Source organism: Ovis canadensis, chromosome 1, assembly GCF_042477335.2.
Source record: "Ovis canadensis isolate MfBH-ARS-UI-01 breed Bighorn chromosome 1, ARS-UI_OviCan_v2, whole genome shotgun sequence".
Taxonomy (NCBI): domain Eukaryota; kingdom Metazoa; phylum Chordata; class Mammalia; order Artiodactyla; family Bovidae; genus Ovis; species Ovis canadensis.
The window spans coordinates 32,084,929-32,100,006 of NC_091245.1; the positions used below are offsets into that span (position 1 = coordinate 32,084,929).

At 44.6% G+C, this 15,078-nt stretch overlaps 1 protein-coding gene across 1 annotated transcript in view; it reads right to left on the reverse strand.

Moving 5' to 3' along the window:
- FYB2 (FYN binding protein 2) overlaps positions 1-15,078 on the reverse strand; it is a 132,650-nt gene that overhangs the window by 71,462 nt on the left and 46,110 nt on the right. The window contains exons 2-4 of the mRNA XM_069592672.1: positions 7,647-8,385; positions 3,549-3,710; positions 1,293-1,326 (exon numbers count right to left, since the gene is read on the reverse strand). Of these exons, the coding sequence (XP_069448773.1) occupies positions 1,293-1,326; positions 3,549-3,710; positions 7,647-8,385 (935 nt within the window). The remainder of the gene's footprint in view (positions 1-1,292; positions 1,327-3,548; positions 3,711-7,646; positions 8,386-15,078) is intronic.

Consider the following 15,078-nt stretch of genomic DNA (forward strand, 5'->3'; position numbering starts at 1 on the left):
TAGATAACAAATGTTAAAGATACATGAATGTCATATATTATAAATGTGATATATGTGTATGTATATATAAAGATGGATATATATAGATATGGAATATTATTTAGCCTTGAAAAGAAGGCCATCTTGCCATTTGCAACATGGATGAACCTCAAGGGCATTATGCCAAATAAGTCCGAAAAGACAAATACTATGTGATATCACTTATATGTGGAATCTTAAAAAAGTAAAATACCTGAACTTGTAAAAGCAGAAAGTAGAATGGTGGTTAGCAGAGACCGAGGAGCGGGGAAACTGGAGGTGTTAAGAGTACAAACTTGCAGCATAAATTCTGGAGACTCACTGTACAACATAGGGATTATAGTTTTAAAAAAATGTTCTATTATAAACTTAAGCTTGCTGAGAGACTAGAATTTTAACTGTTTTCAAAAGAAATGATAATTATGTAAGGTGATAAAGGTGCTAGCTAGTGTTAGTTAATGCTACCACAGTAACAATCTTGTGAAATATGTGTATTGAACCAATATATTGTGCTTTCGAACTTACACAGTTATACATATCCATTATATCTCAGCTTAAAAAAAATAGTTTGGGAACATGTGGGTTAGAATCATGGCTCTGCAAGTGGCAAATTTTCTGAGCCCAAGTATCTCTAGCTATGAAATGAAAACAGAGCCAGCAACTTTGCAGCCTTCTTGAGAAGAGGACGCGAGAACCTCAGTATAAAGTGGTCAGCTCAATGCATGACTCATCAGAGGGCACAATACTCAGACTGACACTTCCATGGCAAGAGTATTACAAGGAGTGCACCAAAGCCAGAAAGTCCTTTGTCCCATCGATAGTGAAGTTGCTCAGTTGCGTCCGACTCTTTGCAACCCCATGGACTGTAGCCTACCAGGCTCCTCCGTCCATGGAATTTTCCAGGCAAGAGTACTGGATGGGTTGCCATTTCCTTCTCCAGGGGATCTTACTAGCTGCCCACAGCACTCTGTAGCCTCTAATCCGATTTATTACTAGGAGGCTGATGTTTCAATTTACTGAGCCCAACTGTACCATAAATAAAAGGACCTCAGAGACCCATCTTTGCAACTTAACATCAGCACAGTTGTTAAATGCAGTTTATTTAATCTCTCATTTAATCAAAAGTTGCAGTTGGTTGCAATTTGTTATTTCTTCTTCTCCAACTCTTCTGAGAAATACAGACACCTGACCTGTGCTTATTGCCTGCTTTGGGGCAGGCTAAGCAGCCTTGTTGATGGGCCGCATTGCTGCACAATTAAGAAATGGGTACTCACCTCACTGGAGGCAGGTTGCCTTCTTTCGCAGCTTCTGCAAGAACAAGAGGCAGGGCAAAAAAAAAAAAAAAGACATGTTAGTGGCAGTCTGTTTAAGTGAACTGTTTGTACAATGACCTGACCCCCTCCCACCACCAAAGAAAATGTAGAGGTGCAGCTCACCTGCCCCACCCCAGCACCCAGGGACTGCCAGGGACTGCATGCAGGATTCACACACACTTTATGGTGCTTAGCTATGACTGCAGGGTCTTTATATTAGACTTTTACTTCCTTGGGCCCCGAAACTCCTATGGGATTTATCTCTTAATTTCTTGTTTCTTTACATTTTTTTTTAAATTAAACTTTCCACTTTGAGATAATTGTAGGTTTACATGCAATAGTAAGAAATAATACAGAGGGACCCCATATACTCCTTACCCAGTTTCCTCAATGGTATGAGACCTAGGTTGATGTTCTTGTTTTCCCTTTGCCCTGTGGGTGTCCACTAGCTCTAACAGCACTTGTTGTAACTAATCTCTTGTTTCTATGACAGAGTCCGGCAAAGAAGAGTGCAGCTGCTCGACGCATGCTTGAGGTAATGGTAGGAGTGCCTTCCTCGAGCATTTACTGTTGTGCTGGGCACTGTTCAGCCTTCCCAGGCCTCATCTCATTTCTCCTTACAATCATCCTACAAGAGGAGTGTCACTATCATCCCCATTTTACAGATAAGGACAATGAAGCTCAGTGGGTCCCACGACCAAACCTAAATAGCCAGTGATGAGGGAGCTGGGATTTAATAAAATTTAATAAAATGGGGAGCCCATTTTATTCCCAAAACCTTAGTCCTCTGTTCTCTGACAACGTTTTTCTCTTTCAGAGAGATGGTTTGAGGCCTGAATTATTTAATGTTTATAAAAATCAAACCACCCTCTTTGATATGGAGATAGCCATATTATCAAAGTATACTTAGAAGAGCTCTGTTTCTCGTTACAGAATTTCCTTTTAGGATATGACTTAAGGTAACTTTTAGCAGTGGTTCTCAAAGCATGGCCCCCAGACCAGCTATATCAGTGTCTCCCAGTGAACTTGTTAAAAACGTAAATTCTCAAATGCTCCAAACCCAGACCAGACTTTCCAATGGCTCAGCGGTAAAGAAGCCACCTGGAATGCAGGAGACAAAGGAGATGCAGGTTCGATCCCTGGGTCAGGAAGATCCCCTGGAGGAGGAAGTGGCAACACACTCCAGTATTCTTGCCAGAGAAATCCCACGGACAGAGTCTGACAGGCTACAGTCCAGAGTTGCAGAGTCGAACATGACTGAGCAACTAAGCACAAACCCAGACCAGTTGACTTAGAACTCTGGGTTCAAGCCCAGAAAGCTATATTTTAACAAGTCCTCCAGTTGATTCTGATGCATGCTGATGTTTGAGAACCACTGAGTTAAGGAAATTTCACCCTGAGGTTGCCCAAAGCAGTCAAGTGAGCAATCAGCAAGCTGAGAAGAAACGAATGAAGAATTAGCTCTTTCAGTGTACTGTTCACTGGTGCTCGTGGCCACAGTAAGAAAATGCTAGCACCGCACTACACATCACCCCACAGTGTACGTTCACCTCGTGTTTCATTAGAGCAAATGTGAGCAAAGGTGTTGACGGTGTCAGTGGGATCAGGCTACGGGGGGTGGAAGGGGGTGAGCAGGTTCCCTTACATAGCAGAGGAAAACACACAAGAGCACAGAAAGGCTGCCAAGCAGGGACGCTGCAGTCTATGGCACGAGGGCTAGTGGGGGCAGCGGTGGGGCCCTTCAGTCCATTCCTGAACACCGACCACAGTGGCCCAGGGGACTCCCATCAGGATCCCAGGTCAAGTTCACACTGAGTTTCCTCCCTCCACTCCCTCCCCCTCTCCTACTCCACTTGGCTGTGTTGACAACGCAGGCTTTGTAGGAAAACAAAGACTCCCTGCCTCCCTCTTCAGCTACTTTTCTTTTTCTTCCTCTTGGACAGATTCCCAGTGATCAAACACAAAGCTCTCAGGGGAAGCAGGCTGGCCCAGGAGCGATAAGGGGCCAATTCCCCCAGATTTGTCATTTCACGGGCAAGCTGCCACAGCCTCTACATGAGAATAAGCAGTGATGGATGTCCAGCCCCACAGAAAAGCAGTTTGGCACCGTCCCCTGGGAGCGGATGCAGCGGGGGGAGGTGACAGGGAGATGGGGGCACGGGAGCCATGACTGCCCTTGGCTGGCTGTGCACCGGCCCTGTGTGTGTGTTTTCTTACCTTCCCCATCGGGCTTGGAAAGAGCAGCTGCCTGCCTCTGGAAGGCCTGGAGGGTCACGACTGGGGGCCTTGGCGGTTTTGGGGGAGGAGGACCCAGGGACTCGATGGAAGGCAGTGGCTTGGTACTGGGGAGTTGTGGATGCCTGACATCCGGCTGTTCCTCTGGGCACAAAGAGTCCAAAATATAGGTTATTATCTCCATTTCATGGTTGGCCTCAGTCTCACTCCCCTCCCACCTGTTCTCCAAGCCAGTAGCCAGAGTGTCCTGATCAACATGTGAACCCAAGCTCACCACCATGCCAGCTGCCCAGAGGATGAAGCTCAGTCTCCTCAGCTGCTGTCCACTCACTCCATCCTTTGGTATTAAGACACCACGCAGCATCAGTCTACACTTTTGTTCTTACCACACCTTACCATCCTGCTTCCCCAGCCTTCAGTCCCAACATCTTTTGCTCACACCACTGGCTTCTCAGTTTTCCAGATTTCATAAATATTTTTTGCAGTTTCTTTTTTTCTTTTTATTTTTTATTCTATTTCTAATTCACCTTTTTATTTGAAGTATAGTTATTTTACAAAGTTGTGTTTGTGCAGCATAGTGAGTCACACGTTTGTGTATGCATATGTGTATAAACCTGTGTTCATTTCAGGTATACAGCAAAATGACTCAGTTTTTATATGTGTATAAGATCCTTTTCTGATTCTTTTGTAGGTTATTACAAGTCCAGATTTGATTTCAAAAGCCTTAAATAGCTCTCAAATATTCAAGAGTTTGTTCATTCTGCCTGATGTGAAAAGCTGACTCATTTGAAAAGGCCCTGATGCTGGGAAAGATTGAGGGCAGGAGAAGGAGATGACAGAGGATGAGATGGTTGATGGCATCACTGACTCAATGGACATGGGTTTGGGTGGACTCCGGCAGCTGATGATGGACAGGGAGGCCTAGCGTGCTGTGGTTCATGGGGTTGCAAAGAGTTGGACACGACTGAGCGACTGAACTGAATTGTTCATGCCATTCTTGTTCTGGTATGCTGTTCCCTTACTCCTCCCTTGGTGAACTTAGACTCATTCTTTAAGACCCTCCTCTAATGATACCTTTCCTGATTTCTACCAGAAAACCAACTCATAATCAACCACTCTTTGTTCAATATCACCTAGCACATTGTTACCACCTCTCCATCAGTGCTGTGACAGGTGAGAAGGGCCGGTCAATCTTCCCACTGAATGTAGGTTCCTAGAGGGAAGACACTAAGCCCTAGTGATCTCTCAGTGCCAAGCACAGGCCCAGCATCGGCAGGAATGCACAATGAGAATGGACAGATGGGCAGTGACAGTGGCTATTCCCTGAAAGGATTCTTCAAGCACTCATGAGGGGCAAACAATATGGGGGACATGAAGAGGAGTAACAACTGGTCTCTTGATTTCCAGGGCTCCAAAATCCAGAACAGGTTTCAAGGCTGGCTTTGTGGTACCTGGGCACCTGTGGATTCTATATCCTGTAATTTCCAGGACAGTCCCAATTTTACGTATTTTATTCTTCTGCACTGATGAGCTAACCAACAGAAATTCCAACCTTATATATAAATATTGTATATGCTTTTTACACTGAAAACAGCACAAAATCTTTTATTATTCAAGTGCCTTGACTTTTGGTTGACAAAATACAGTGGCTGACCACATGGTAAAACTAAAGAAACTTGGCTAGTGTTTTACAAAAACATCAGTGCGAACCCCTCAAAGCCCTGCTCTCCTCTGCAGTCAAGGAGCAGGGGTCCTTCTAGCCCTACTAGAAGGGGTTACACAGGGCCAAAGTTCCTTTCTTCTAAGACTTGAAGTATAAGCTGCAAAGTCAGAGATTTTAGTCTTTATCAGATAATAGAGAAGACAGTAAAATGAATGATCACTTACTTACTAACTGAGCTCCTAATTTTTATCAGGCACTGTGCTAAGCAATTTTCATGGGTTATCCCATTTGATCCTCCCAACAGCTCTGTCAGGTAGGTTATCTAGACCTTTCTTTCCTCCCATCTCTCCTCGCTCCCATTCATCCTTTCTTCCTCCCTATTCCTTCATCAACAATAATTTACTATATTCCAAGCATTGTTCTAGGGGCTGGAACTAGAGTTAAGGACAAGAAAAGATAGAGTTCTGCCCTCAAGAATTTTCATTCCAATAGGAGGAGGCTGATGATAAACACACAAACAGATAAACAGATAAGAAAACTATAACAGGGCAGTGATGGGGGACAAATAAGGATTTTGGGATTAACATGTACACACTGCTACACATAAAATAGATAACCAACAAGGACCTACTGACAAGCACAGGGAATTAAAGTCAGTATCTTGTATTAACCTATACAGGAAAAGAATCTTAAAAAGAAAAGAAGTGTATGTATATATATATATATATATATATATATATATATATATATAACTGAATCATTTGCTGTACATCTGAAACTAACACAATGTTGTAAATCAACTATACTTCAATTTAAAAAAAGTAAACAGAGAAAATCACAGCATTCTATTAATTCTACAAAGGAAATAAAACAGGATGATATGAAAGAATGTGAATTCTTGGTGGTGAGGTAATAGACTTTAGATAGAGATCTTTGGCTAGAGAAGGCTTATCTGGGAAAGTGTCATTTGAACTTAGACCTAAAGGTAATGAAGGAAAGATCAAAGAAAAGTATTATATAGGAAGGAGGAACAGAAATCATAAGGTCCTGAGTCATAATGAAGTCTGTTCACAAAATAGCAAGGAATTCCAGGATGTCGTCTATTGGCTAGCGAGCCAGGGAAAGACAGCAGGAAGTAAGTCGGAGACATAAGCAGGGACCAAAAGAAGCAGAGCTATGAAGTCAATAGTAAGTAGTTTAGATGCTATTCTGAGTGGAAGAGAAACCAAATAGGATTTTGTAAGCAAGAGAGCCAGGCAGCCAGCCATCCATTTATTCAAAAAATACTTTCTTGAGAACTCATTGAAACTGGCCTTGTTCTTTTAGGTTCTGGGGATACAACGGTAAAGAAGACAGTTTTTATTCTCACTTAACTTATACTTTACTGAGGTAAACAAATAGATAACAAACTAGATAGGGGTAAGTGAGAGAAAACTAAAGCCATGTAAGAAAAAGACTGCTGGAGGTGGGTGGCTATTTCAGATAGAGTGATCCACAAGGTCCACACACAGCAGGTGGTACTAAGCGGAGACCGTGATAAAGTGAAGGAGTGAGATGTCAAAGTCCTACAGGAAAAGTGTTCCAGACAGAGCGAGCAGCGAGTACAAAGGCCCTGGGGTGGAACTAGCTTGGTATATCAGGAATGGAAAGAAGGTCAGTGTGGTGAGAGAGAAAAGAGTACGAGATGCTGGCAAGGAGCAAACTGGATGAGCCACAGTAAGTCAGCTGAAGTTGAAATGAGCAGGGGAGTGATATGGTTGGATTAATGCTTTAGAGCATCACTGTACCTGTGAGGAGGAGCATAGAATACAAGAGGGCAAGACTGTGAAAGCGTGGAGACCAGCTGGACCTTGTGGTGGTCCAAGCAAGAGATGGTCCGTAGTGGTGCAGACTAGAGCAGAAGGCAGAAATGGAAGCAAGTCAGGAGATTCAGAACGTGTTTTGGTGACAGAGCCAAGAACTTGCTGCAAACAATGATTAGTTACAAACAAAGGGGCAGGGAGGTGGGGAGGGTGAGGGGAATAGAATATGATTCCTAGATTTTTGACCTGAGCAAATAGGAGGGTGGTTGTGCTACTTACTAAGACAAGGAAGACTGGCAATGGATCGACTGATAGGAAAGGAAACCAGGCTTTGTGAAGTTAAGCAGACTGCCCCAGTTCAGGCATCTTGTAAGAAGCAGAGCTAAAGGATTCAAATCTGGGTTTGTCCCACCTGTCTGTCTGTATAATTCCTGGAGATTGATCACTTAATCCAAACCTGAAATTATAATCTGGCAGATGAGCTTAGAATATCTGTGCTAGAGTGTGGGACAAACACTTCCCAGGCCACATATGAGACCACCCATGCCAGTAAGCTCTAAATTAGAAAAACACAGTGATCCCTCCCCCTAGGCCTGTGGGGACTTGATTTCTCACCTGGGGTCTGGCTGGTGAGCTTATTGTCATAGACAGGGTGACAGATGCTCCCTGTCAAGCTCCTCTCAGGACTGGAGTTTGCTCTGCTCTCCCTGCTACATTGAGAAGGTCGGACGGTGGGATCTTCAGAGATGGCACACAATCTCCTTTGGGCCATCAGGTGCCTGTGGGAAGGTAGGGACTGGGCTTCTTTTATTTCCATATCTTCCCTGGGCTCCTCTGGAGTCAGCTTGATACTTTTCTGCTCTTTTAGATGGAAGGCCCTGCTTCCACAACTGGCAGGGAGAAAGACGGATGATGTCTCACTTTTCTGAGATAAAATCTCCCAGCTCCAGAGCTTGTTTCTGAAGCTATCATTCACCATGACTTTCTTCTTATTGGCTATCTCATCATTTGACGGACACACATCTAACAGCAGAGGAGCCTTCTGTGAGCTTACTGCAGAACCAGGAAAACTCAAAAGTTCCAGGTAATTAGAACATTTCTGAGTCTCACTCTTCTGAGTCTCCTTCACTTGCTGGGGTTTAAGAAGCTGGGGATCACCATCAGCACAGTTGGGTGAGTGCTGATTATGACTGGATGAGGGGGGTTTCCCGCTGGCCAAAGTCTTCATGGACTGTCTGCTTCCAAAGTCTCCCTTTTGAGAAACACCTGCTGGGAATTTGATAGGTCCTGAAAGAGATGATGCATCAAGATTTTGAAATTTGGCTCGAAGTTCCTTGAAGTTTCTTAATCCTTCCTAGAGCATAAAAGAAAAGAAAGAAGCAGCACCATTAGCTGACTTCACTGTGCTTGCTAAGAGGCTCTAGGTGCTGATGTAGGTATCAGTAATGCTACTGTCTATTTGAGGCAGAGTGAAACCAACTACGTGCTCTTTGAAACACTGCAGGTGTGCCTAATTTCTTCATAACATACAAAGAATAGATATATAGCACTAACAGTTGCTGATAAACCCCTTGATATAAACTTTTGGTGGCTCTCTGCTGCCTGTCCAAATAAACCCCTTCATGTGGCATTTAAGAACGAAAGTTGTGGATTTATGATCTCAGCCATAGATCAACATGTGTCTGCGTGCTTAGTAACTCAGTTGTGTCTGACTCTGTGACCTCATGGACTGTAGCCCTCCAAGCTCTTCTGCCCATGGGATTTTCCTGGCAAAAATACTGGAGTAGATTGCCATTTTCTCCTCCAGGGGGTCTTCTCAACCCAGGGATTGAACCCACATCTCTGGCATCTCCTGCACTGGCAGATGGATTCTTTACCACCACTTAACCCTGATGCTGGGAGAGATTGAAGGTAGGAGGAGAAGGGGATGACAGAGGATGAGATGGTTGGATGGCATCACCGACTCAATGGACATGAGTTTGAGTAAGCTCCAGGAGTTGGTGATGGACAGGGACGCCTGGCGTGCTGCAGTCCATGGGTTCTCAAAGAGTCAGACACGACTGAGCAACTGAACTGAATTGAACTGAAGCCAAAAGGATAATTGACAAGTTTCTAGAAACTTTATACTCTACCACCCTGCTTATGTGTTCCTGCTCACCCAATGCATCCCCCCATCTACTTGTCAACTGCTTTCTTGCAACAGTAATGCCCACTTTCTCCACAAAATTTGCCCTGTGGCTGACAGGTAGGCTAACTCCTTCCCTGGCTCCATGTTGCCTGGCTATTGAGCTCAGCATCATAGGGTGGAGACAAGAGCAGTCTTTGGAAGCTGACAGGTACGTGTTCCATTTCTGACTCCACTCTTTATCATCTAGGCAAATACTTTGGGAAACTTGGTATCATCAGTGAAGTCTCATCATAAAAATAACTTGCAAGCTGTAGAATGATGAGGGCTGCCCTATGTAAAGAGTCCATCACAGTGCCTGCTGCTGCTGCTAAGTCGCTTCAGTCATGTCCGACTCCGTGCGACCCCAGAGACGGCAGCCCACCAGGCTCCCCCGTCCCTGGGATTCTCCAGGCAAGAACACTGGAGTGGGTTGCCATTTCCTTCTCCAGTGCATGAAAGTGAAAAGCAAAAGTGAAGTCGCTCAGTCGTGTCTGACTCTTAGCAACCCCGTGGACTGTAGCCCACCAGGCTCCTCCATCCATGGGATTTTCCAGGCAAGAGTACTGGAGTGGGGTGCCAGTGCCTGGAACATAGTAAATAAAAGCTACTTAAAAGGGATGAGATGATGCTCTTGTATTTTTGACTCTCCTTGGGAGATTGTGTTCTACTTTAAATTCCACCCAAATTCAGCGAATGAAAATGGTGGTAGTAACAGCAGGCCAACCCTTGGAGCAGAGGAAGGGACACGCACAGGATCATACAGGAAGCTGGTGGTCTATGTAGGTGGGATTGGGCTTGAGGCCTGTGCGGTGCTCTTCCCAGTCCCCTCCCCTCCCTCGCTAAATTTACTTTTGTAAATGCATTTTGTCATTTTCTGTCTTCAGAGGAGGTGGTGGGTGGACAGAGCATAGGAGGACATCTAATGGAGCCATTTCCAAAGTAAGAGCCACCAATTTCTTCCGCTCATCTTAAGGGTCTTAATTATAGGTATACAGACAATCTCCATGCAGGTAACTTTGGATTGTGCCTGCTGAAGGAATAACTGTTGGGTGACCTTTCCTCACTGTGTTTGCAGTTGACTCACACCTGCCCTCTGAAGATTTAGGAAGGGAGGAATATTGAACAGGAAGTATGAAGCAGGTGTCTGGGAACATGCTCTTCCCTCTTTCTTCAACCCTCCCTCCATCCCCTTCCTTCTCTTCCTCCTCTCTCTCTCTCACTCACACACACATACACACCCCTACACACACATTTATAGCTTTCTTCACAAACTTCCAAGGGTTAATTTCTGATATTTCAACCAGCAGTCGAGTTGATTCCATTGACCTTCCTCTCCCCTTATGTGGTAGCAGCCAGCGCTGGGCATGGAATCAGGAGATCCGAATATGATGCTCAGCTTTGCCATTCTCCAGTCATGTGCCTTGGACAATTTACTTCACTTTTCTGAGGCTTAAGCTCCTCACTATAAAATGGGGATATCCTACTAACAGTTCAGGGTTGTAGCAAGGCTCACATGACATGACAGATGTATATACCTCAGTGGTTAACATTTTTTAAATTGTGGTAAAATACACTTAACTTTAAATTTACCACTATAGCCATTTTTAAGTATACAGTATAGTACAGTAATGTTCAGTATAGTCACACTGTAGTGAATGTCCAGGACTCTTCCCATCTTGGAAGCTGGACCACTACATTCATTAAACAACAGCTTCCCATTCCCCCTCCCCCGGGGAGAGCTGGGACAGAGAAGAAAGACAGTACAGACACTGGTCTGTGGCAGGCAGGACAGTGTAAGACCGACATGAATGGTCTGTGCTGCAGCTCTGCACGCCCCAGCCTGAGTCACGTTCACTGGTGTGGAAGGGATTGGGTACTGGAATGTGGGGTTTGGAGAGTGGGCTCAGGAAGAGAACAGCTACTGGCTGCAAACAGACAGATCTGAAGAGGCAGGAATAAGGAGTTCCACAATCAGAAATGTTTGTGAAAGAAATCTGGGCCACCAGAGAAGCAAAATGCCATTGTTGAGTGGTACACAAGAGGCAGGGCCACCACTGTGCCCCCTTCCCCTGTCCCCTGCCTTGGTGGGCACTAGGAGGAGCACCCACCTGAGCAGGCTCCCACTTCCCTCCTACCAATACCTCCTCTGGCCCTGCTGGCCCCAGTGGGCTTGCACACCCTGCCCATTGCTGCCTCCACCCCCACTGGCCTTAGAGGGGTCTCAGGTACAGGTGCTGGTGGGAGGAACACACGCAGAGGTGGGACTGAAGCCACAGGTAAGCCCCTGGGGTCATGCAACAAAGGAAGAAAAGCTGGATTCTCTTGTCGTGGCTGCAAGAACCATAGATTTATACCTCTGCTGCTGGCTTTGAAAACTTAGCACCTGCAGAATATCTGAATGGAGGAGTGCTCCTGCATCTGGGTCTAGCTTTAGCAGCTGTGGGCTATGTGGGCACATACACAAGGGGACTGGAGCAGGTCAGAATCTGAGCTGTCTCCATTAACTCACACAGTGGATCCAGGCACATGATTACTGCAGTCCTGGGATGACTTTGGTGGATCTACACTGGTGGCTTGGTGAAAACAATGCCTGAGAAAAACCAGGAGCAATTGCCACTATAACCATGGTTAAGGTGGGGCTGAGAGCAGTTCCAACAATAGTGTAATTTGTGAGTCCGCACAAGAGGTGAAAATTGACACAACAGAATACGCACACAGGTAAATAGCTCTGGAGGAAGAAAACTCAGTGACTTTTCTCCCAGTGGGAGCGCTCCAACTCTGCCTCTCTCACACTGCAGATCAGAAACACAGCCCAGAGACAGATCTGGGGACCTCTACTCCAATAACTAGGGAGCAGACTTGCCCCTGACAGGGCAGTAACAACACAGAGAAAGTGGGGGTGGGGAGCTTTGCTCAGTATCCATCGCAGGCTCAGGTCACCACATCATCAGTCATCTCCTATCAAGGGGATAATGGCCAGCATACACTGAGGAAACGGGTAGTAGACATCTGTGCTAAAAACAGTCCTCACATCAAAAAATATAAAACACACAGAGACTACACAGGGACATTCCCATATAAAAAACAGCCTTCCAAGGCAGTGTGAGGGTCAGGAATTGAAAAGCCCTCTGAGTATTTGGCTTTGAAGGCCACCAGGGCCTGCATGCAGGAGCTCCACAGGGCTGGGAGAAACAGAAACTTCCCTCTTGCAGGTTGCACACAAGGTCTCACGTGCACTGGGAACCAGCACGAAGCTGTACCTCTCCATGAACAGGGGCTAGACCTAACTAGGGGTCTGGGAGGTGGGGTTTGGCTGTAGCTCACTGTGAGGGCAAGTACACTGGTGGAGGAAGCCCCAGAGAATATTGATTGGCTTGAGCTCCCCCATAGGTCCCCATTTTGGCACCAAGACCTGGCCCCACCGGACAACACAGAGGTTCCAAGCTGTCATGCCTCAAGCCAAAGAACCAGCAAGACAGGAACACAGTTCCACCCATCAGCAGACAGGCTGCCTAAAGCCATACTGAGCTAATAGCTACATCAAAACACACCACTTGACAGAGCCCTGTCCATTAGAAGGACAAGATCCAGCTCCATCTACTAGAGGGCAGGCATCAGTCCCTCCCACCAGGAAGCCTGCATAAGCTCCTGGAGCAACCTCACCCACTGGGGGGCAGACACCAGAAGCAAGAGGTACTGTGATCCTGCAACATGTAGAAAGGAGACTCCAAACACAGAAAAGTTGACATAAGACATGTTGCAGATGAAGGAACATGACAAAACCCCATAAGAACCCCATAAACGAAGTGGAGATAGGCAACCTACCTGAAAAAAATTAGAGTAATGATAGCAAAGATGATCTAAAATCTTGGAGAAAAAGCACAGAGACACAGACTGAGAAGTTAGTGAGAAGTGTTTAACATGAAGCTAAAAGGTTTAAAGAACAAGGAAACAAATGAACAATACGATAATTGAAATGAAGACATGAGAAAGAATCAATAGCAGAATAACCGCAGCAGCAGCATGAATGAATAAGCTGGAAGTCAGAGTGATGGAAATCATTGCCATAGAACAAAATAAAGAAAAAACAAAATAAGTGAAGACAGCTTCAGAGACCTCGGGAACAACATTAAATGCACCAGCGTTTGCATTATGGGGGTCCCAGAAAAAGAAGTAAAAGAGAAAGGACCTGGGAAAATATTCAAAGAGATTACAGTCAAAAACTTCTCTAATACGGGGAAGGAAATAGTCACTCAAGTCCCAGGAAGCTCAGAGGGTCTCACACATGATGAACCCAAGGAAGAACATACCAAGACACATATTAATCAAGCTGACAAAAATTAAAGACAACGAAAAATTGTTAAAAGCAACAAGAGAAAAGCAATAAATAACATACAAGGGAATCCCCAAAAGGTTGTCAGCTGATTTTTCAGCAGAAATTCTGCAGGCCAGAAGGGAGTGGCACAATATATTTCAAGTGATGAAAGAGAAATATCTACAACCAAGAATACGCTAGCCAGCAGGGGTCTCATTCAGATTTGACGGAAACAGCAAAAGATTTACAGATAAGCAAAAGTTAAGAGAATTCAGCACCACCAAAACACCTTCACGTGGGCTTCCCTGGTGGCTCAGAGGTTAAAGCGTCTGCCTGCAATGCGGGAGACTTGGGTTCGATCCCTGGGTCGGGAAGTTCCCCTGGAGAAGGAAATGGCTACCCACTCCAGTATTCTTGCCTGGAGAATCCCAAGGACGGAGGAGCCTGGTAAGCCCCAGTTCACGGGGTCACAAAGAGTCGGACACGACTGAGCGACTTCACTTCAAAACACCTTCACAGCAAAAGCTAAAGGAACTTCTCTAGGTGGGAAAGAGACCAGCAACTTAAAACAATGTTTGTACATATACTGTTATATCAAAACCTCATGGGAATATCAAACCAAAAAAAATCTATAGATACATACACACACAAAAGAAAAACCCAACACAACACCAAAGGTAGTCATCAAATCACAAGAGAGCAACAGCGGAAGGTAAGAAAAAAGACCTAGAAAAATAAATCCAAAACAATTAAGAGAATGTCAACAGGAACATATATATTGATAATTACTTTAACTATAAATGGATTAAATGCTCCAAACAAAAGACATAGTCAAACTGAATGCGTACGTAAACAAGACCTGCATATACTGTCTTCAGATCTAGGGACACATACATATTGAAAGTAAGAGGATGGAAAAAGCTATCCCACACAGATTAAAATCAAGAGAAAGCTGGAGCAGCAATACTTATATCAAACAAAATAGACTGTTACAAGAGATAAGGAAGGACACTATGTAATGATCAAGGGATCAATCCAAGAAGAAAATGTTAGTTGTAAATATATAGGCACCCAGCATAACAGCATCACAAATATGAGCCAAATACTAACAGCCATAAAAGGGGAAGTTGACAGAAGACAGCTATAGTGGAGGATATTAAAACTCCACTCACGTCAGTGGACAGATCATCCAGACAGAAAATCAATAAGGAAACACAGGCCTTAAATAACACATTAGGCCATGTGAACTTAATTGATATTTATAGAACTTTCCATCCGGAAGTGGCAGAATACACTTTCTTTTCAAGAGCACATGGAACCTTCTCCAGGATGGTTCACATACTGGACCACAAATCAAACCTCATTAAAAGTTAAGAAAACTGAAATCATATCAAACCTCTTTTCTGACCACAATGATGTGAGATTAGAAATAAATTAAAGGAAAAAACTATAAAGTGAAAAACAACAAACACATATGGAGACTGAACAATATGCTACTAAACAACCAACGGATTATGGAAGAAGTCAAAGAGGAAGTAAAACTCATGATCTTACATCAGGAAACA